Source organism: Equus caballus, chromosome 6 (assembly GCF_041296265.1).
Source record: "Equus caballus isolate H_3958 breed thoroughbred chromosome 6, TB-T2T, whole genome shotgun sequence".
NCBI classification, from domain to species: Eukaryota; Metazoa; Chordata; class Mammalia; order Perissodactyla; family Equidae; genus Equus; species Equus caballus.
The window spans coordinates 50,776,093-50,797,262 of record NC_091689.1 but is presented as its reverse complement, the minus strand read 5'-3'; the positions used below and the strand labels follow the sequence as shown (position 1 = coordinate 50,797,262).

At 32.9% G+C, this 21,170-nt stretch overlaps 1 protein-coding gene and 1 pseudogene across 2 annotated transcripts; one reads left to right on the top strand and one right to left on the bottom strand.

Annotated features, from left to right (window-relative positions):
* Positions 1-1,658: 1,658 nt before the first annotated feature.
* Positions 1,659-3,054, bottom strand: LOC100062904 (TGF-beta-activated kinase 1 and MAP3K7-binding protein 2 pseudogene; annotated as a pseudogene).
* A 3,077-nt stretch (positions 3,055-6,131) lies between these two features.
* LOC102149853 (killer cell lectin-like receptor subfamily I member 1) lies at positions 6,132-18,996 on the top strand. 2 transcript variants are annotated; one of them, XM_070269884.1, is made up of 7 exons: positions 6,132-7,073; positions 9,613-9,742; positions 11,824-11,922; positions 12,066-12,134; positions 17,703-17,854; positions 18,195-18,298; positions 18,825-18,996. In XM_070269884.1, exons 2-7 carry the CDS (start codon positions 9,676-9,678, stop codon positions 18,934-18,936), a joined length of 603 nt encoding a protein of 200 aa, XP_070125985.1. In that variant the 5' UTR covers positions 6,132-7,073; positions 9,613-9,675; the 3' UTR covers positions 18,937-18,996. The 2 variants fall into 2 exon arrangements, with proteins under 2 accessions (XP_070125985.1, XP_070125983.1); XM_070269882.1 differs by having other exon boundaries at positions 6,823-7,073; positions 9,462-9,742.
* The last annotated feature ends 2,174 nt before the right edge of the window (positions 18,997-21,170 follow it).

The following is a 21,170-nucleotide window of genomic DNA, read 5'->3' as shown; positions in this document are numbered from 1 at the left end:
TAGACAGGTATCTCTTCCTTTACAGTCAATGAATCCATTTTTTAAAGCAGCCAAATAAGTTCCTATGAATAAAACAAGTCAATCTTCACACAGAACTGCAAGTGAAACTGAAAAACAAGGCCTAATTTTTTTTAAAAAAAGCATCAAGTGCCAGAGATTTGGGTTGATCATCAAATTAACTAAAATTGTAATATTTCTTCCCAAAGCCTGGAAGTCATGACTTTGAAATTCATACAGGGAGCATCCATCAGAAAAGAGGCATTATACAAAGTGATTATTTTTTAAATATCCACTTTCAAACATTTACTGAAGGTAACAGTATATACTGTATCCTGTCTTTTGCAAAATTTTAGCACTTCATTTAGCTTCATTTTAAGCACTGTTTCATAATTCTCTAATTCTATCTTTTAAAATACATACTGTTATTTGTTTTCCTTTGTTTCATTCAGTTAGGTACATTCATGATCGCCTTATTTGTTTTCCTTATAAACTATATCATCAAAATACAAGATGCTTGAGTTTGCTTCAATGTCCGAGTTTGCTGTTTTTCTTCTTTACAGATTTTCTTCTGTTAGTCTAGATGTGAATAGACTTAATTTATAAATACATATGATACTGCCACCAAGCCAAGATTAGAAAACAATGGCTGTAGGTACTGCTGCTGCTGCTGGTTTTTGAAACTTTATTTTCTCAATAATCTCTTGCAAACTTTTCCAGACATCATTAGATGAAGCCAGCTTAACCCTGTTGCTTTGAAAATGTCTTTTTTAAGATTCCCTATGGAAGACAAAACACTGTGCTTGTATTATCCACTGCTATAATTATTATATAATGTGTCCTATGGACATGATTATTATCATATTTTCTGCAATCCACTGTGCAGCATCTACATGTCTTCCCAGAGCATCAGCACTTATGAGGGCAAAGTGCAGAATAAGTAAAGTCATTTTTCACGTAGTTTCATTTCATTAATGCTGTTTGATTTTAAGAAACTTTCTTTCAGTCAAAGGTAAAAAAGGGACATGATCATGCTTAATCACTGAAAGAAAAAAAGGAAATCAGTTAACAATGACTATTACACTCTATGTATAGAAGTATAAGAAAATTATCCGGAAGACAAGGAATCACAGCAGAATCAAGACAGAAAAGCTTTGGGGCATTTCATTGAATACCTTTATAGATAGTGCATGCTGCTTTCCTTTACATCTTTAGATCCTAGATGCTAGCCTCTAAGAGTGGAGATGTTTGCAGGCAGAAAAAGAAAAGACCAAGAGTACCACAGATTTTTCTATTTCTTCCCTATGCATTGGCACTAAGCAGTTTAAATAGTTAAATCTTTTTCTTTTTCTTTAGGTATAAAGTATTTCACTAAGAGTTTAAAAATAAAAAAGCTATCATTCTATTCCTTCCTCTTGTCAAAATTCAGTAGTAAGATGAGGGGAAAAAGTTATTGGGAACACCCAAGCATTGAATATCAAATGTTGAGAATTATCCTTAATAAGGATACTGCAGGCAGAATATAACCAGGTCTTTCATCATATAAGTTTTCATACCATGAATTTCAAGTACCTATAAATTATACTGAGATATTAGCTCTGTGGGCTGACATTTAACGTTAGCACATCACTATCTTGTCACACTTTCAATTTGAAAACATCCTATATATCAGTGAAACCTTTCTCTTGATGACACAATATTTCCTTGAACTTTAGCTGTGGTTTTAGAAAAGATATAGGGCCTTTGGCTAAAAAATAATTTGGAATCTCACACTTTTTACAATGGGTTAAGGCTGGATGGTTCAGATATAAGCTGCGCAATTATAGTGAGCTCTCTGATAATCTTCTATGTCTTGAGATTTTGGTCTTTTGTTGCTGAACTTTTGATCTTTGAGTTTTGGTGGCATTGAATCTATATTGTTATAAAAGTTATTGATAGTGCTGAGATTAAAATGTGGTCCTCAGGTTTGAAAAAGATCAATCAATCTCCGTAAGCAGTCCATCTTGATCTGGTGTTGTCTGTTATAACTTCTCAACTGCTGCATTTCCCTAAGTGAGGGTATTTGGGATATGAAATTTGATCTTTTTAAGTGCCTCTGAGTCATATTATTCTTCATTTCATTGACCTCAGATTTTACTTTATTCAGCTTTCTCTCTTGAATCTCAAGTTCTCCTTGAAGCTGTTCCGTTCTGCTCTCCTGGTGTTCCAATAAAGCTTGTGGTAGGCATCTGCATCAGATGTCATTCTCAACGTTTGTGCTTGACTTATTCTATCCACACATGCTAAAGCGAGGCCCATAAGATGCTGAATACTGTTGCTATATAATTACCAGGATGGTTTACTAGACTTGTAAGTTCAAAAGTAGGGATACCATCCCTGGTGAGCCTACAGGAGGTTTATTTGAAGAAATTGTAATTTTGAAAGTCTATTTTGTATTAGGTTGAATGATGAGCACTGGAGGAGAAGTTGCAGAGATACTGCCTACGGCTCTGCTTGTGGAAGGGTGGTGATGAATAAAGGTAGGAACTATGCTCACTTGCCAAGATATATTCTTGAAGGCAGCAGACACTCCAGAGTTTGTGGATATAAAGGATATGGGCTGATTCCACATGATCTATTCATTTCCTGTGGTAGCATTACCTGAAATATAGATCTTAGATTGATTACCGGATAACTCCATATCAGCATTTAGGGGGCTGGCAGTTGTGTAAACAGTGGGCTAATTTCTATTTAAAGTCTAGCTATTGACCAAAAAGGAACTTCTGGAGACTTGCAGTCTACAGCAATGCAATTTTGAAGAATTGTTTCTTTGTGGTAATTCAGGGTTTATTTCAATGTATTTTTAAGGTTCTGTTGAAATATTCTGAATGTTATATTGCTTATTGCTAGAAGATTGTGAGCTACTGAATGAATTGTTGGTGATTATGGAGTAGTAACTGAACTGATGGGCATGCAGATGTGACATGTTGGGTGGCCTTGCTGATTTGGCTCTTGGGTTGAGGGATGTGACAGATGGTTAGGTTTAGAATAGCCAAGGACCAGTTTGTAAAGGTTCATAGAATTGTCTCAGGTTCAACTTCCATTGATTCTTTTCCCTTCTCTTCCATATCGTGAACATTGTGTGACCGCAAATACAAGTTGAGAGAAATCATGTTATTGCATTGACCAGAAATTCCAGAATCATTTGGTAGATAGTAGTCCATCCACAATAAAGATACATTGTAATCTCCTGGGGAGAGCTGCACAGCAGATATCCCAGTTGTTATGATTTTGTAACACGCACCTGGATACAACAGCTTCAGGTCCTTTGGGTTAACAGAATTGTCATTTGATTACATTGAGAAACCCAGTCAGAATGCTGGTCAACCTGAAGTTGTAATGTAAGACTTAGCATAGATAGAATTTCCCTGTACACTATTAAGTCACAGGTCATGTAAAAATCTGAAAATCAGGGCCAGCCCGGTGGTGGTGCAGCAGTTAAGTTCCCACATTCCGCTTTGGCAGCCCGGATTTGCTGGTTAGGATCCCAGGTGTGGACCTGCCCATGCTTATCACGCCATGCTGTAGCAGGCGTCCCACATGAAATAGAGGAAGATGGGCATGGATGTTAGCTCAGGGCCAGCCTTCCTCAGAAAAAAAGAGGAGGATTGGCAGCAAATGTTAGCTCAAGGCTAATCTTCCTCAAAGAAAAAAAAAAAACCTGAAAATCAATTTGATGCTTTCTTTTAGGATATTTGCATGTTTCTTGATTAAGCCTTTTTGTATGGGAGGCAATTCTAGGCCTTTAGTGGAAATAGTACTCATCTCTTCAATCCAAGCATTTTTCTTTCCTATCCCTGCTGCCTACAGCAACACAACTCCTTCAGATTTCACCCACAGAGGGGACACCTCAGCACTGGGTTCCACCCTGCTTAGTCCCTATTGACCAGCTGAGGAAGAGAAGTGGAAGAGGGGAGGGCAGTTGCTGCTACAGATCATAATGTGGCTGGATGAGATCATCACTCCCAAGCTGCTAATCCTAGACTCCAGTTCCCGCGGTCCCTTTTCTGTCTGCAAGCAATCCTCCTCCCTTGCTCGTCCCCACTCCCCCATCCTGACCTCTCTCCCAGTCCCGGCTCTTGCTCTCTTTTGCCATGGATAGTCCCCATTATTTTTTAAAGTAGTATTTCTTATCTTTTTTGGCTCCATTTCTGAGACAACTGGAAATAAAAAATAGCAAACTTGTTGTTTAAAAGCTGAACTGGTGTTTTCTATGGTGGGAAAGACTCCTGATTAACCATTCTAGGAAGAAAGTGATTATATTACTATTAGACTCCATCATATGTTTTATATATATGTCTCATAATATAACATATATAGTATAAGTTACATATTATAACATATTTAGAACATCTATTTTTCATATTTTAAGAAATAAAGGGTTTTCTTTTTTGCCCCGAAAGCATGATCATATCTCTCTCACTAACACAGAATGAGCTATATTGTTAAACAAAGGGCTTTTCGTTAAAAATATAAATAGTGGAATTCTTTCAATCTCATGAAATATACATTGTCCTTATTGTTTGAAATGACTGCAGTGTTCTCTGAAATGTAATATATATTTAAACATTTCCTTTTGAAAAGACAGTTAGTGATGCCTGAAAAATTTTTATGGACTTTTATCTCCCCAGAATTATTACCTTATTATTTACTCCAAGAAATTTATACGCAGAACAAATCTGTAAGTTTGTATGCTTCAACCTTTCTAAATAACCTCTAAAGAACACATTTGCCAATCTTAGGATGTCTCTTTTCTAGTATAGGAGCTCATTAACTTTTGCCAATATGATGGCCAATATCAGTGATATTTGGTTTATTTAAATTCCATTTCATTTATTATCAGTGAGAATTTAGCATCTTTTCACATTTTTAATTGATCTGTACATGTGGATGTATTAAATGTCTATTCAGACTTTTTGCTCATTTGTGAAAGTTAGCTATCTTTTTCTTATCAATCTGTACCTGCTCTTAATATATGTGACTATACATCGCAGTGTTATATAAATTATAAATATTTTGTTTTCCTTTTGTCTAGGCAGATATGTTATTTTTAAAATTTGTCTTTATTTTCTATATTTCTTGGCCTTTCTCTAAGATTAAAAATACATTTTCATGTTTCCATCCCTTATGTATATTACTTATGGTTAGTATTTTGTTCAACTATAGTAGGTATATTGGGATTTGAAATCTAATGAGGTTAAAAATTCTATGTAATTGTAAGCTGGTGCCAGGGATACTACTAAGAAAACATTGTATAGGCAAAAGGAAAGAGGAATGATGAATAGTGTATGATTCTTGGGTGACAGGAGTGGACAGATCCAAATATAGACAAAATTGGCCTTATTGAAGAGGAAGAAGACGATGTCTTGTGAACAGAAGAGAATATAAAATGCATGTGTATATAGAAAGAAATCTGACAGATTTTCAGTCTGACAATCTGGTGGCTTTTTTTTATCTGTGATATAGATCATCTTCTGAGAATAACAAGGGATGTGGAAGAGTTAGAGATTTTTTAAGAATGGCAAATGTGTGATAAGATTAACTTTAGAGAATGCGAAATTGTGGTGACCTGAAAAAAGTAACAGGAATCCTAACAGCACTAAAACAATTTCATGTTACTGACAGTGAACTTATATTTCAATAAATCTGACTTATTCTAAAAGCACTTGGCTTCTCAGGCATTGACAGAAACAGATAATTAATTTCACATATAGGGTAGTAATTTTGTTGATCAAATGGGACCAAAATAAGTTCAAGGGAATTATTGCGTTAGCAGAAGTGCAACATATTATGGAATCAAGTTGGACATGGAGAAAAGTGAAGGAAGCAGAATACTGATATATTAGAACAAAGTAGAGTTAGAGACAGGACTGGTGATGCTAATGGGATAAAATATTTCATGTTGGAAAGAGATGAACAAGCAAGCTAGAAAGATAAGGGTGTTTGTGAAGGATGGGAGACTTCAATAAGACATTTTTGAGATGAAACATTTAAAGGTATGACAAAGACCAAAGTGTTCCTATGAGAGTGGTTGGCTGAAGCAGAGTGAAGTCACTTGGAGATGAAGAGGCAAGAAGACTGAGTGAGCAAGCCTTAGAAGGATCATGCACATGGCCATTGATGGATTGGAAGGCTGTGATTCATCATCACTGGTGAATAAAGAGGATGCCTGGGAAGATGTAGGCAACACTGAGAAGAAGGAAAATAAACTTTAATGAGATTCATAAATAAATGAAAGAGGCTTGAGGAGAATGATATCAGTACGATGTTCTGAGTCAACAGATAGAAACTAACAAGAGAGATGAATTTGGAAATTTATAATAAGATAATTTCTTTTATATCTATGGGCTAGTGACCTTTGAAGTCTTTCAAATTATATAGTAATTTATTATAAGATACCAGACTGTATTATACTATATTATATGCTATAATATGCAAAGTATAGTCACCACGCTATGAGGTGCAATATCAACTATCTCTGGGAATCATTTATTATAATTTAACCAAGAAAGTCAAAAATATAATTTCTGTTCTGAAAAATCTACCTGCTTTTCCATGTATCCTATGGTACTCTTGTTCCATGTAACCTGAAATACAACATGCAATTTGGTTTATTTTTCTTTTCCTGTAAGCCCTCAGACTAGTTATAGGGGTATTCTCATTAAGCAGTCTTTAAATTTAGTATCTTTCTCATACATGTTAAATTGAAGGGTCTATAATTTATGAAATAGCTTTCAAAGTACCAAAGGTCACGGCATGCTAAAGCAAGATTTTCACTCCCTTGTAGGTATTTTGTGGGGGAGTCAAACTACAAACCAGCAGTTATGTGAGAACTTCCTTTGCAGTTTTGCACACACAATTTGATTAACAAAATACCATAAGTCATTATTAGATTGTTTTTAACCTAAACTCTTTCTTGGAGGTTTTTACATCAGATTATCTACTATATAATTTTATTAATTCTAGTCGGGAAGAATTTTACATTGTTTCATACCTATTTACCTACAAATTTATTTTCAAATTTATTCTTCAAGTCGGTGAGTATGATCGCTTCTGCTTATTTTCTTCTCTCAAAATGTTAAAAGTGTATGTCATTTTTTATATTAATTTCAACTATTAACTCAAAATGTATTTAATAATAGTTTGAGAAAAAGCCATTTCTGTAAAAATGTGGTACATGTTCATTTTATAAACAATAGTGTGAGGTATGATTCCAGCTACCTCTTCTATTTTGTTTTCTTTCTTTGCTCAAAATTTTCTTATTTTATTTTTCTGACTACCTAGCCTCCTTTCTCAAGTTATTTTATTGAATAAGTCATCATTTTTTCATTACTTTGAAGTGTTGCATCAGTAGGTATATTCATTATTTGGTTTTGATACCTACTGACAAACTACTTTCCAGAAAGGAAAAATTTAGATTAAGCAGAAGCCAGTGTAAATGAATGTCTGTTTTCTTGCACATTGTCCAACTCTGTCATTACATTTAGTTTATAAACATTTACTGATTTTATGGGTGAAAATGTACATGAATAATTTGTTAGTTTGTATTTCTATCATTAGTGACGAAATGAACGTCTTTTAATGTGCTTATTGGTAATAAAAAATCTTTGCATTATCAATAAAATGATGCCTGTAACTCAACATAACTCTTTTCCTCATCTATGTGTGACACGAAAGTTATAATTATCTACTCATATTTTCTTTAATTCTTTGTTAGTTTTATTGTTTCATGGTTTACAATTAACATTTTGGTTTGTGTAAAATTTGTTTGAGTATGTGTTGTGAAATTAGTGATCTAAGTCAATTTTCATCTGATTCTATCACTTTTAAACTTTCCTTAGACCATACTTATTCCATTATTTATTCTCAGTAACAATACTATTTTCCTTCCTTCTCTGGTCCAAAAAAAATAGTTTAATTCTTAAATACTTAAGCAGCAACATCCTTACACTCCCTATATACCCTTAAATCAACTACCATTTCAGCTGGGGGATATATATGAACTGGCAAAAACTTTCAGAAAACAAGTTGAGGAAGTATAAAAATGTCCTTAATTTAAAAAAAATTTATCTCAGGGTTTTTTTTTTAATTTTTGGAAGTTTACTCTTAGGAAATAATCATGGATATAGACCTTTTCTATCTAATATTTTAATATTAATTTAATAGAAAATAGAAATATTTTCTATTTAATATTTTGAAGTACTCAAGATTTTACCTTTAAGTAGCTTTTAACATATGTTCTTTAATTTTCAATAAAATAGAAAGTAATGTAAATCTGCCAAAACTCTACGTATGAGTAACTATTGCAAACATAACATATTATAAATCTATTATTTTACTTTGCCTATCAAGAATATTTGTCATATTAAACAGTTAGTGGTGTTTTTGGGTGTAGATGTGTCACAACTTATTTAACAACTCCCTTAACTGTGAACACTTCTGTTGATAACATTTTCTTTGTTCATTTTTTTGTTCTTCTAATCCAACTCATACAAAATAAAAACAAAATACTTCTGCTGCATAACTTTGAATATTTTAAAAAATTTTGTAACATAAGTTGTTTAAAATTGAATTACTAGTAAAAAGCCTGAATATTTTGTGTTTTAATAAGTATTGATAAATAAGTTAGTGCTTACAATCATTTGCCAATTCAAAAAATATAAATTGTTTAAATTATGTAATGTTCTCATAGGTGAAAATTGTCTATTCTTTTAACTTGTCTTTCTTTATATAATAATAAGATCGAAAATTTAATAAATTGAATTTTAGAAATTTCTTTTTTATTTTCTTTATTCATTTTTGGTGGTTCATTGGCATTGTCTCATTAACTTAGATGGTCCGTATGTGTGTGCCTCTCTGTGTGAGTGTGTGTGTAAAAGTAAAAATGGTCTGATTAGGTAGAAAAAAGGTGGCAGGCTGGCAGATTGCAAATGTAGAATGTACCTAGTACCTGAAAGAGATGAATTTTCTCTCTGCTAGTAACAGAATCCACTGAACAATAAATTATTTCAGTCATATAATGTTTTATATCAACCTCGTTTGAAATATAGAGCATTGATATCAAATTTAAATTTTCAATTCTTCATCAATGCAGTTGTGTTTTAATCACTGCCCACACATTATTGACCTTATTAATTATACAGAGAACGCTGAGAATGAAAAATGTATATACTTAATCCACTCCTTTCAAAGCTAATTCAAGAGGAAATGAAATATTTAACCTTATCAAAGGAGGGTAAATTTATTCTTCTGAATAAGGAACACTGAGAAGTTAGGAGAGTGATTTAGACCCACATTTATTACCTTTTTTGCCTCATCAATACTATACCTAAATGTTTGCTTGTGCATCAGATTGAGTGCATTATTCACTGTCTGATCTGGGACAATGATCACTTAACTCTTTTCCTTACATTTCTATTGCTTAGAAATTAAAGAGAAACACAGCAAGTTATCAAGACTGAACTGAAGCAACTTGTCTTTTCTGGAAAAAAGATGCTTAAAAATAAGCAAAACAAAGATGTTGCAAACAAGCAAGAGGTAACATACACAGAATTGAAATTTCCCATGTCTCAACAGAAGCAAAGAATACCCAAGACAGACCAGAGCAATGTCGTATCAAGTGAAGAGCAAGCAAAGTTCATGGAACTGAAATTTACCTCTTCTCATCTACAGCACGAAAGAAGGTTTGCTAGGAAAAAAAGAAAAGGTACAGTAATATATGTATTCTTGTTATTAGCTGGATCCTGATTCTTGGGTTTAGAAGATTGCTTCTCTCAAAACCATTATAAAATTGCCACATTACACTAATTTCCTATCTTCAACACTCTCCTCAACTCTTTTAGGATATTGCCATGAATAGTTTGTCTCTGAAATAGTCCTTCAATATTTTTATTTCCTCCAAAATATCGTTGATCCAAACTCCAACAGAATTGCGTTACTTGGGAGAACTATGCAGATTGCACACATTCTATTGCTTCTTCTTCATGTTATTTTTAATTTAAAAAATAGTTCTTGATGTTAGCCTTCAATCCAGTTTAGTCCTATTCAGTCCTACAAATATTTTTGGAATTTTCCTGTGGGCCTGCTTTGGAGTTTGAGACCTACAAAAATGAAGGAGAAATAACCACTTATATTCAAAGAACTAAAAGAATTTGTTAGAACAAAGACAGATTATTTAAAAAACAGATATTTTGGAGGTAAAACCTTTAACACTTCATGATTAACTGGATACAGGAGGTAAAGTTGTGAAATGAGCATAATATTGTAATAAGTTTCCTAGACTAAGTGATTAGGAAATTAGTCATCTTACCCACTATTAAGAAAAATAGTGATTAACTTAGTAAAAGTCAGATCAAATATGGCATTTGAATTGTCTTATAGTTCAGAGGAAAATGTTCATAATGATATCAGATTTTAGAGGCTGGAGCTCCAGGGAGAGGTTAGAAAATGTTGTGAAAGACTTAAATGAGTAGCTAAGATTGCAGGTAGAGATAATGTGCGTAAAGTCTTACACAGAGAAAAGCAGAATGGAAGACTTGAGCAGAGGAAGACCCAAGGAAGGTACATGTGAATACATGACCGGAAAGAAAGAGAAAATAAACTGTGTCAAATTAAGAATAGTGGTCTAGTAAAGTGCATATGGGAAATCATTTCCTTGGATTTAGCAATTGGAGTTTTTATTTGATTAAGGAGAAAAGCATATAAGCTGCAACTAAGAGTTAAGGGGTTGAAAGCACTTTAGCTTGCATTTAGGAATAAAACGAGTTCAGAAAGTATTTTCACAATTATGGCTGAAAAAAAACACATAAGAGAAATGGCAATAAAAAATGAAAGACCTGAATCAACACAAGGGATTATATTAAATTTTGAGAGATTTCAGTACGTGTTTAGACTAATCTGGCAAAGTTTATAGAAAAAGATGATGAAGTTACTGGCAAGGAAGAGAAATCTCCTCTTAGAGAATAAATGTCCTAGAGGAGACAGGGTGTTGTGGAATAAAGGGGCCATAAGAAAGGTTTAGACTTGGACAAATTGCTCATCCTCTGAAACGAAAAGAAGGTAATGACAAGATATGAATATATGAATAGTAATGTGTATATATATGCAGTTATGGGGTGAACAAATTAAGGGAATCATACTTCAAGAAATAATTAGTTCTTATTTTCCTGCAATGTTCAATCCAATATCACTTTTTTATAGCAGCATTTCCTTGTCTCATATGTTTAGGTTAAAATTTGGTAAATATTCCCACATTTCTTTGGTAAAATTTATGACAATTATTTCTTACCTCAACAAGGAAAAAAATGCATTTAGTCATTTCCCCTTGACTAAAAAATTGAGTGATTAATATAAGAATATTAATATTCACATGGAATTTAGAATTCAATATTGTTATTTGCATGATAAGTTTTTTCCTAGGTGTATTTAATTTCCAAGTTTGACAGCAAAGAGAGTACATTTTAGGATTGCACAGTGTTAATTTGTAGAACACTAGGCAAAGGATGCTGGAAGATGCTGGTGAGAGTGGTTAAGGTGTCATACCTTGGGCCTCAAATGAGATAGGGGAGAAACGAGGTCAAAAAGGAGCTATAGTGAGGAAGGAAATTTGGGTATCGAAGAACTGGTGTTCTCATTGTGGCTAAGGGGTAATTTTATTCAGGACAAACACATTAAAAATTAGAAAAATATATAGTTGCCCTCGGAGAGTGAGATATAACGGTTTTAAGTTTCATATTTGATGACTTCTAGGAAATGATAAAACTTAATCATTGTTTCTGTTTTCTTTAGTGTCTGACTACCTATCTATAGCATGGCAAGCAACAACTGGGAGTCTAGGGGTCTTGTGTATAATCTTGATGACAACAGTGGGTGTCTTGCTTGCAAACTGTAAGTGATCGAGAAAGTAATTTGTTGTTACAAAAAGTATATCAGCACTATATTTCATTAACTTGTTATCAAGACTGAATTTTTACATTGTTTTAATAATTTTATCCTAAATAGTACTAATACTACCATTATTTTTGTCATAGTATTTTTTACCAGAGAAGAGCAAAACCAAAAAATAGCACTTATTCCCAGTCTACCTTCTAAAAATGGTGGTAAGTATTAACTTTGTTCAGTCAACTTCTACTGCTTCTGATTACTGGGGCTAAAGGTTACATTTTTCTGAAACCCATAGACCTTCAATGAATCATGATGAACAAATGCAGTTTTATCTATGCTCAATCTCTTCTCAGGGAAATAGTCTTATTGAGTAAAATAAGAAAGACGACACAATAGAAGGTGAAAAGATCCAAAGTATTATATAGATGAGGTAACTGTTGTTTGTGATTTTATTATTATAAGGAGAAAAATGAGATTTAAAATATGCTAAATGCCAAATATTAGCTATTCATATTGCTGGTGTTTTTTTTTTTTCCTATTCACCTAGTTTGAAAATAAAAATTAACCAAATAGGAAATAATTAGAAAAATGAAAATTAAGTGAATTTTTATTACACACACTCTAACATGGTTAAAATTTGAAAAGACTGACAGAAACAAGTGTTGGTAAGGATTTGGAGCCAATGTACTAGCACACATCCCCAGCAATTCCATTGTTAAACATTTCAGCAAGAGAAATGAAAACGTATGTCCACAAAAGGCACATACACAAATGTTTGTAGACATTTTGTTTAAAATAACTCAAAATTGTAAGCAATCTAAATATTAATCAACAGATGAATGGATTGATAAATTGTGGTTTAGTCATATAAGGGTCTACTCAGCAATGAAAAAGAATGAAATACTTATACACATAACCTGGATAAATGCAAAAACATTATTCTGAGTGAGGTCAGATGAAGAAAAGTTCATATTAAAGAATTACGTTTATATGAGTTGCTAAAAAATAATCTACGGTGATGTAAATCAGACCCATGGCTGCTCTGGTGAGGTGGGAGTGTGGGAGCATTAGTTGGAAAGGAATATTAGCGAACTTTTGAAGTGATGAAAATATTCTAAATCTTAATTGGGGAGGTAGTTACAAAGGAATATTCATTTGTCAAAATTCATCAAATTATATACTTCAAAGCAGTGATTTTATTGTATGTAAGCCACACCTCAATAGAGTTGATTTAAAAATAGTACAGGAAGACCTAATTAAGGGCAATGGTTTCTTGGTTGCCCATCCTCCTCTCTTAGTCTTGCACTGGCAAATGCTCTCAACTCTTCAAGCTCTTTCTTTACTACCTCTATGTTTCAAAATAATACGCTTATACTGCTATTTTTTGAGTTATTCATTTTAGATAGTATAAGTTGTTTTCTTATCATTATTAGTAAGAAAACAATGGCCATAGCTTTCCATTCTTCTTTCCCATTTTCTCCCTAACGTGCTGTCATGATCACATGATGACCTCTCTACTAAAGCCCTTTGGTCTCTATTTCAAATCTGGATTAACTGCACTCTAGATAAAGTGCTCAATTACACAGGATTTCTTTTGCTGTTTTTTTTTGTGTGTGTGTTATAAATCCTACATGGATTCCGTATTTTAATTTTTTATAGGTTTTGTGTACCATTACTTGCTTCTTTCAGAACTTAGTGACCTCCTAGAATTAGTTCGTGGGACATATATTTTTGAGTCTTTGAATTATCTTTAAGAGGTTTTCTATTTTGCTCTCTTGTTGAAAAAATACATTTTATAAGATATTATTGGTTGAAAAATGCATTTTATAAGATATTATTTCATTTTCTTCTTCCTTCAATGTACTTACAAGTGTAACAGTATTTATATGATATCCTTGGTGACATTTTTAAAATTACTTTCAAATTTTTTTAGCTTATTTCTTATTTTATTCCTTTCTTCTGAAATTTCTCAATAATATGCTTTTGTGTGGAAGTTGTTTATTTCTATTTTTTATTTTAATTGTATACTCAGTGGGTTCTTTCAGTCTACAGTCATAGCTACTTAAAATTGAATTATTATTTTGATTTTTTGCTGGATTATTAATTTGAATTTTTGTTATTTCTTTGTTAGCCTTCTCCATTCTATTTCCTTTTTTAGCAGTTTTTCCTTTTTTTATTCTGGGATTCTTTTTCTGTAATTTTATCAGTTGTCTTTGTTTTATTATCTTCCTCTCCTGCTTTCTACATTTCTGTTCTTGTTCTAGTCTGCTTTGGTTCAGACGTTAGCTTGTACCTCTCCCATATTTTAATTATCTTATTTTTATTTTCCAAGAGATCGGTTTTTGTTCTCTGGTTTTTAAAATTTTTTACAGGAACTTGTTCATCATTGAAGGAACCCAAATTATGTATTTCAGATAATTTTACATATATTGAGTTTGTTCGGGATTTTTAGTTTGCCCTTTCTATTTTCTCTCCATTTTTAAATTTCATGTTTTTGTTTTCCATGATGATGACTTTCATCAAATATCTTCCAATCCTGACTATTTAGATGCACGTTAGAGTGTTGCATTAAAAAGGCTGAGTAGGAATCTGTTTGAGTTAGAAGGCACTTGGTTGTAAGTTGTTTGGAAGCCAAGTGCCCATTTTGTTGCAAGCATGCCCCTTTCCTCCCCCAACCCCAAAATGTTAATTTCTGGAAATTATGATATCTAAAGATGGATTTTATATTATTATTGCCTGTAGGGACAATAGACTTACCTGCTGTTATTTCGGAGAAAAGACGTTAATGGCAGCACCATTCACTAATGGAGCTTAGCCCTGTTATATTTTGGCCTCGTCTTTCAGGTCTACCTTCTAATTATTTGTTCCCCTTGATCTTAAGCCTGTTGATTTCAATTCCCCAAAGAATTACCTTCTGTTCATCTTATAGACTAGGAGAATGGGAAGTTAAATTTCGGTAGGCAAAATGGGCAAACAATATTTCCGAACATAGTTTCAATCCATCCTGGATCTCCACCATCCCTAATGCTTGTCCTTCAGTATTTTATGACTCCACATCTGATCTTCTTAAGGTTTTTGAGGAATGAATAATCTAGTTTCTCAAATGCTGACTGTTTACGTTGTCATCTTCTCACATTTGCTCAATCATTTAATATCATATTATTTCTTTTCTGTCTTCTAGGGATTCAGTTAAACATATTGTCAGCTTTTTTCTCTTTCTTTCTGTATTTCTGCATCCCTTTTCCTCTTTCTCTTCTTCCTTTTTCTCTTTATTTCTTATTTCTTTACTACTGCTTTGGTTGCATTTCTAACTTTAATGGTTAATAGATACCTCTCAAGCTCTATTCCCCTAAGAGAAAGGAGGTTTGAGATTACTGTGAGGAGGTAGGGAATCAGAGTTGCTGCTCTAATATTCACCTAAAGGATGATGCCCACCAGCTCGGGCGTCTATGTTTATATGTCAATGAAACCCAGCTTCCCCTTTTCTCTTGCCTATCTTCAGTTGTCTAGATGGATAAAATTTTGAAAATTTAAAATAAACTGTTAGTTTTATATCTAGTTTTCCAATAAAACAAAAGAAATCATCAAGGGTTAAAAATGGAGAAAAAGTTTGAAATGAGAGTGATATACTGACTATGAAGTTACCAGTATTTGGGTTATTTCCTTTTTTAATAAATCAACAGTCTGGATGGAACGGCTACAAGAGAGGCAGAGGATGAGGCTTTCACTTAACGTGAACAAGAGAATTAAAAATTAGTTTATCACATAAAGCTTGAGGTTAATGAGAAAAACATTCTATGTTAGCTCAAGTTCTAGTTGAATATAAAGACCTCCCTGTAATTTCCTAGACAGGCATACTTAGAATGTAAACTTGCATTTCCTGTGGGATGCTGAGTTTGGAGGATCCCAGGTCACCACAGGAAAGCAGATGTAGATCATCCATCTAAGATAAGAGTACTAAATCAGACCCAGGTATTTGTTATATGTGAAAATTAATTTAAAATACCAAATTGCATAGGGAAAAAGTCATGAATTGTACTTAGTTGAAATAACAAAGAAAATGTCTAGATGAAATGCATTCAGGTAATGGAAGTGTCAGATACAGAATAAAAACTAGATGTCTTTCAAATATTTAAAGGGATTAAAAGTGAAATTAAAGATATACAAAAATCCGATATGGAAAATACGACAGATGTTTACAAAAGGACCAAACAGGAACTTAGTCTTTGCCTGGATGTTTTAAGAAACAGAGGCTGAGGCAAGGAATAAAGGGATGAAGCTTTATTTGAGAGAGGAAAATCCAGTTCAGTAAGGGTGAGTAAAGAGTGGGAACATGAAAATTAAAGTAACGAAAATAATGTGCTGTGATTCTGCTTATTATTTCACAATGAACAGCAAATTGACACAGCAAATCACTTAGGAAGTGTATTTTTGTTCAGTAAGCTTAATTGTTTTGGAAAGACTGCAAAGGGCACCTATGTATTTGAATAATCCATGACGGAGAGGAAAGAAAAAGAATAAAACATAACACGTAGAGTGAGGGTGGAGGCAAAAATATGAATGAGAGAAATTTGTAAAAGAAGAAATTCAAAGTATAGTTATTATAAGGAAAGATGCTCACTTTCACTGGCAATTAGGAAATGTTTTTATTAAATAATGGTATATTATTTAAAATCTGAAAGATTGGTATAGATTTGTAAAAATATGAGAATTTGAAAATGTTAAAATATACCAAGCAGATTAAAGGAAGACATACACTGTTGGTGAAATTATGGTGAGTAAAATCAAACATAGGGTTTCTTTAAAAATTATACTTTTTACTCTTCACTATTTATCTCACATAGATTCTTGTAGAGATACACTAGCAGACATGTAAAAGGATGTTTGTTACAGAAATTCGTGAAAAAGATAAAAAAATTTTAAAATTGATCATTAAACTCAAAGGCTTAGATATCTGTGATATATATATACACCATTACATATATAATAATAATCATATATATGTAATGATACATATATTATTATTATACAAATGTTAACATTATTGGTCTTGATCTACTTGACTTGACATGTATACTTCTTGCAAAAATAATGTTGAATGAAAAATATGTTGATGTCATCTCAATAAACAAAAATGCAAAATAATATGTTTTTATGCCTCTGAAAATATATATCAGTATTTAAAATGACCTTGATGAGAAGAATGTAAACCAATGTTTCTCCTCAGAAAGAGAGAGAGGAAAAGAGAGAGGGGAAAATGCAATTGTCTTCTTCAAGACAAAAGCAAGTTTAACTCTGTATTTTTGATGATGATAAAAAGATTATAAAAATATGAAAATTGTATATATTTATTAAATAGTTAAATGACAATTTTAAAGTAATTACTGAATTTTATTGTATGTATTTAAAATCAATAGTAATCTTGAAGAAAATTGAAATTGTTTATTAATTGCCTTTTTTGTTTGTATAATTATATAGTTTAGACATTTAAATAGGCATGCATAATTTTAGTCATGTCAAACATGTTTATAATATTATTTGAAATGTACCTTCCTTATAGGTGCAATTTCATAACAATTTTTAAACTGAAAATTCAAGTCAGCAAAATATGATTATTGTTAGCTATAGGTTGTATAAAATTACTCAGAAGTGTTACAAACAATGCTCAAATTTTGCTTTCTATTTAATATCTATCTGTGTAACAAACACAAAGATCTAGTAATTGTGTTAATAGTAGTTACTCATAGTACAGAACATGCATTTAACATGTTTATATTTTCTAGAATGTTCCTGTGATCTTTGTTCAAGTCACTGGATTGGATTTGGAAATAGCTGTTATCATCATTCCAGTGAACTCAAAACCTGGCCAGAGAGCCATGCTGCCTGTGCCAAGCTGAATTCCCATCTTCTGAAGATAGATATCAATGAAGAGCTGGTAGGGCAGACACTTCTGCTTTTGTGTTATACTGTAACTGTATTTGTTTGGAAGCATTAGTGATTAACACCATAATGTGGGAAACCTGAAGTTCTCAAAAGTATAAGATATTTTCTTACTTAGACCAATTTTCTTATGGAGAAATTAGAGAAACTCCATCATTTGAACATTTAATGCTAAAAAGAAAGAACATTAACAAATAGGATATCTTGAGAAAAATTCTATTACTACCAAGTGGATGTGTATAAGCCCTTGGAAGACCTTTTATTAACCATTGAGTCAGGAAGGAGAGGATTATAATATGCACACATTTCTGATTTATGATTTTTTTTCCCAATAGGAAATCTTATCAATCTTTCAAATGAAAGGATGGATAGGTCTCAAAATCAATGAAACAAATGGGTTCTGGTTATGGGAAGATGGCATCAAAGGGATCCAAAGTGTGTAAGTACAGTGAAAATAACTGGACTTTTCTGAGTGTATGTGGGATGTGCGTGTGTGTATGTTACCTGTATAAGGCATAGAAAGCGCAACTAAGAAAAAGAAAGAACCATGGTATTTGAGGATCAACATGTAGGAAATAATCGTGAGAGAATTGCCAGCCCTTTCTAAGTAATTTCATCTTTAAGACATTTACATTTTTAACTTTACTGGACTCTTAGAAGAAATTTGTGCATAGTTTTAGGCGAGTTTATAAATTATGTTTATAAACTTCTATCACATTATTATTATTTGTTATTTGACTCATAATTCTAATTAAACAAGCAGGGTAGGATTAAACACTGTCTAATATTCTGTTAGGTTTAATGTTTTGTTATTGAATACTGTCAATCTTCAGGTTATTTTATTTTGTTCTTGTTTGATTTGTTTTATTTTTTTTTATGTTGTTTATTCTTGCTAATTTTAAGGTTGGCATTTAAAATTGGCATTTTCAGATACCACACCTTGCTTTTTAATTTTTTTTACACAGATTAAAATTTCTGAAAGGAGAGAACCATAGCTGTGCATATATAGGAGGAAAATATGTTTATGCGGATGACTGTTCATCTCGGAAAAGTTATGTCTGCGAGTTTAGTATTTAGCAACTGGTTTACTAACGCATGCTCTTATTGAGTTCTAATTAATAAAACATTTACAAAATACTTTGGTTATTTATTGCTTTTATAAAATGCTTTATAAGTTATTGCTAAGCTGGTTTTGAACTCAGAATATTTATTTACATTTTTAAACCTTTAAATTGTATTGGGAGGAAAATTTGCTACCCACAAATTCCTTGGGGGTAATTATCTTCCCTATCAAAGCACACATTATTATCAATTCATCAAACAAAGTTATAAAACATCTTTTGTGAATTAAACATCTTTGCTAAATCATGGCAATACAAAGACAGGAAAGGTTTCTCTATCAGTTAGGATTCTGGCATGAAACAGACACCATTTCAGATTGCTCAAAAGATTTAATGAAGGTACTACTTACAGTGGTCAGGACAGGTTTAATGGGGAAACAAGAAATAAATAAAATTTAAGGTAAGAAAGATTAAGAAACTCAGAGACTAGCAACAGTCAGAAGCCATTACCATTGCTAGATGGTGATAGTAATAATAATAGTGAAAGTATCTGGCACTAGTTCTGGAGAGCCAATTTTTCACATTTCTTCGTTTCTTCTCAACTCAACTTTTAGTATCTTCATGTTGGTAACATGAAGTGTACCAACATGGCTTTGCATTATGAAAATCTGCAAATACTCTGACTCTTGCCTTCAAATATTTCTGTGCTGCCCCTTGGCCAAATGCACTATGTAGCCAGCTAGAGTTGTGTTCTAGTGGTTAAGATTTGGTGCTCTCACTGCTCCAGTCCAGGTTCTTTTCCTGGTCATGAAACCACATCACCTGTCTTCTGTCATATTTTGGCAGCCGCATGTTGCTGTAATACTGAAAGCCATGCCAATGGTGTTTCAAATACTATCAGGGTAAATTCATGGTGGTCAGGTTTCCACAAAGCTTCCAGACTAAAATGGACTACAAAGAAAGACCATAGCCATCCACTTCTGAAAAAATTGGCCATGAAAACTTCGTGAATGGCAGCGGAGCATTGTTTGATATAGCACCGGAAGGTGAGAAGATGGTGCAAACAAAGACCCAGGATGGTTCTTCTATGCTGTACATAGAGTTGCTAGGAGTTGGAATTGACTTGCCAGCACTAACAATAACAACAAAAGCCAGCTAGAGAGGGAAGCTTAGGGAGCAGAGCAAGAAAAGATGAAAAATAGATTTGGGTGGGATGTTACAAATCTAGAATAATCAACAGGTTACTACCTTTTTTCCACTTATCATGCATAGCTGCCCTTCATATAGATAAAAATTATCTTACCTATAACAGAGGGACAGCACAAAGATCCTTCAGCCAGCATAGGGTAGTGGACTAATATCAGTTCAGTGAATATCCAACTTGCAACTTAAAATGTCGTTGTGGACATCACCAGTCCTTCTTATACAAAGTAACAGAGAAAGGTGGGGAGAATGCAGAGTCCCTGTCTGTGTAACTGATTATGAGGACAAACTTGATAATTTTAACTTTCTTCTTCATCAGTTAACCTATGTTTCTTGTTCCTGCTCAGGTTTGTTAACTGATGACATGAGTTAAAGCTCTATTGCACCTGTATACAAAATCCTGTCTCTAGTGTATTACCAGAGTCACCCATTGAATCATATTATTGAAGATGTGAATACTGGAAAACTCCTGAATGAATTACTAGTGTTTCAGGCATAGTTCTCTTTATCCTCACTGTATAACAGCAACACAACATTCCTTTGATAACTGGTATCATTAACTTGAGCTTCTATAGCAAGTTTCTTTGATTCTTTGTTACATGGCATGGAGTTCAAAAGGCTAAAGGAAATCCATAAGATGATCCTCTTGTCCAGTTGTTTATTGAGAGTTTCTTCTGCAGTAGATTCTCTCTGATGGGAATTTGGGTAGTACACAAATATTTTAACAGTTTTTTCTTATTCTTAGAGATCTATTAAACTTATTGTTATTTTACCAAGACTCTGATAAGTCTGCAATGATTAGACATTGATGTTAAACACAGAGAAAAACAGATTGACTGATTGGAGTTCTGACCACTGGGTTGACATTTGTTTCACCACTTTTTTACAAGGACATCTCTAAGTGGAATTCTAATGCTACAGCTGTCCATATTGAACTAGTGCCAGTATCTTGTACAGGACTGTCTGTAAAGTAGGTCACTATTTTTCCTATTCTTTTCATCTGTTTTAGGTAAGTACACCAATCTTGTGTGTGAAGAGTCATCCCAT

What these genes read in the sequence shown, in the direction of transcription:
- LOC102149853 (XM_070269882.1), top strand. Translation starts at nt 9,529, where the DNA reads ATGCTTAAAAATAAGCAAAACAAAGATGTTGCAAACAAGCAAGAGGTA. An exon ending in TCTACCTTCTAAAAATGGTG is followed by an intron (nt 12,135 to 17,702) that starts GTAAGTATTAAC and finishes TATATTTTCTAG; the next exon opens with AATGTTCCTGTGATCTTTGT. An exon ending in TAGATATCAATGAAGAGCTG is followed by an intron (nt 17,855 to 18,194) that starts GTAGGGCAGACA and finishes TTTTCCCAATAG; the next exon opens with GAAATCTTATCAATCTTTCA.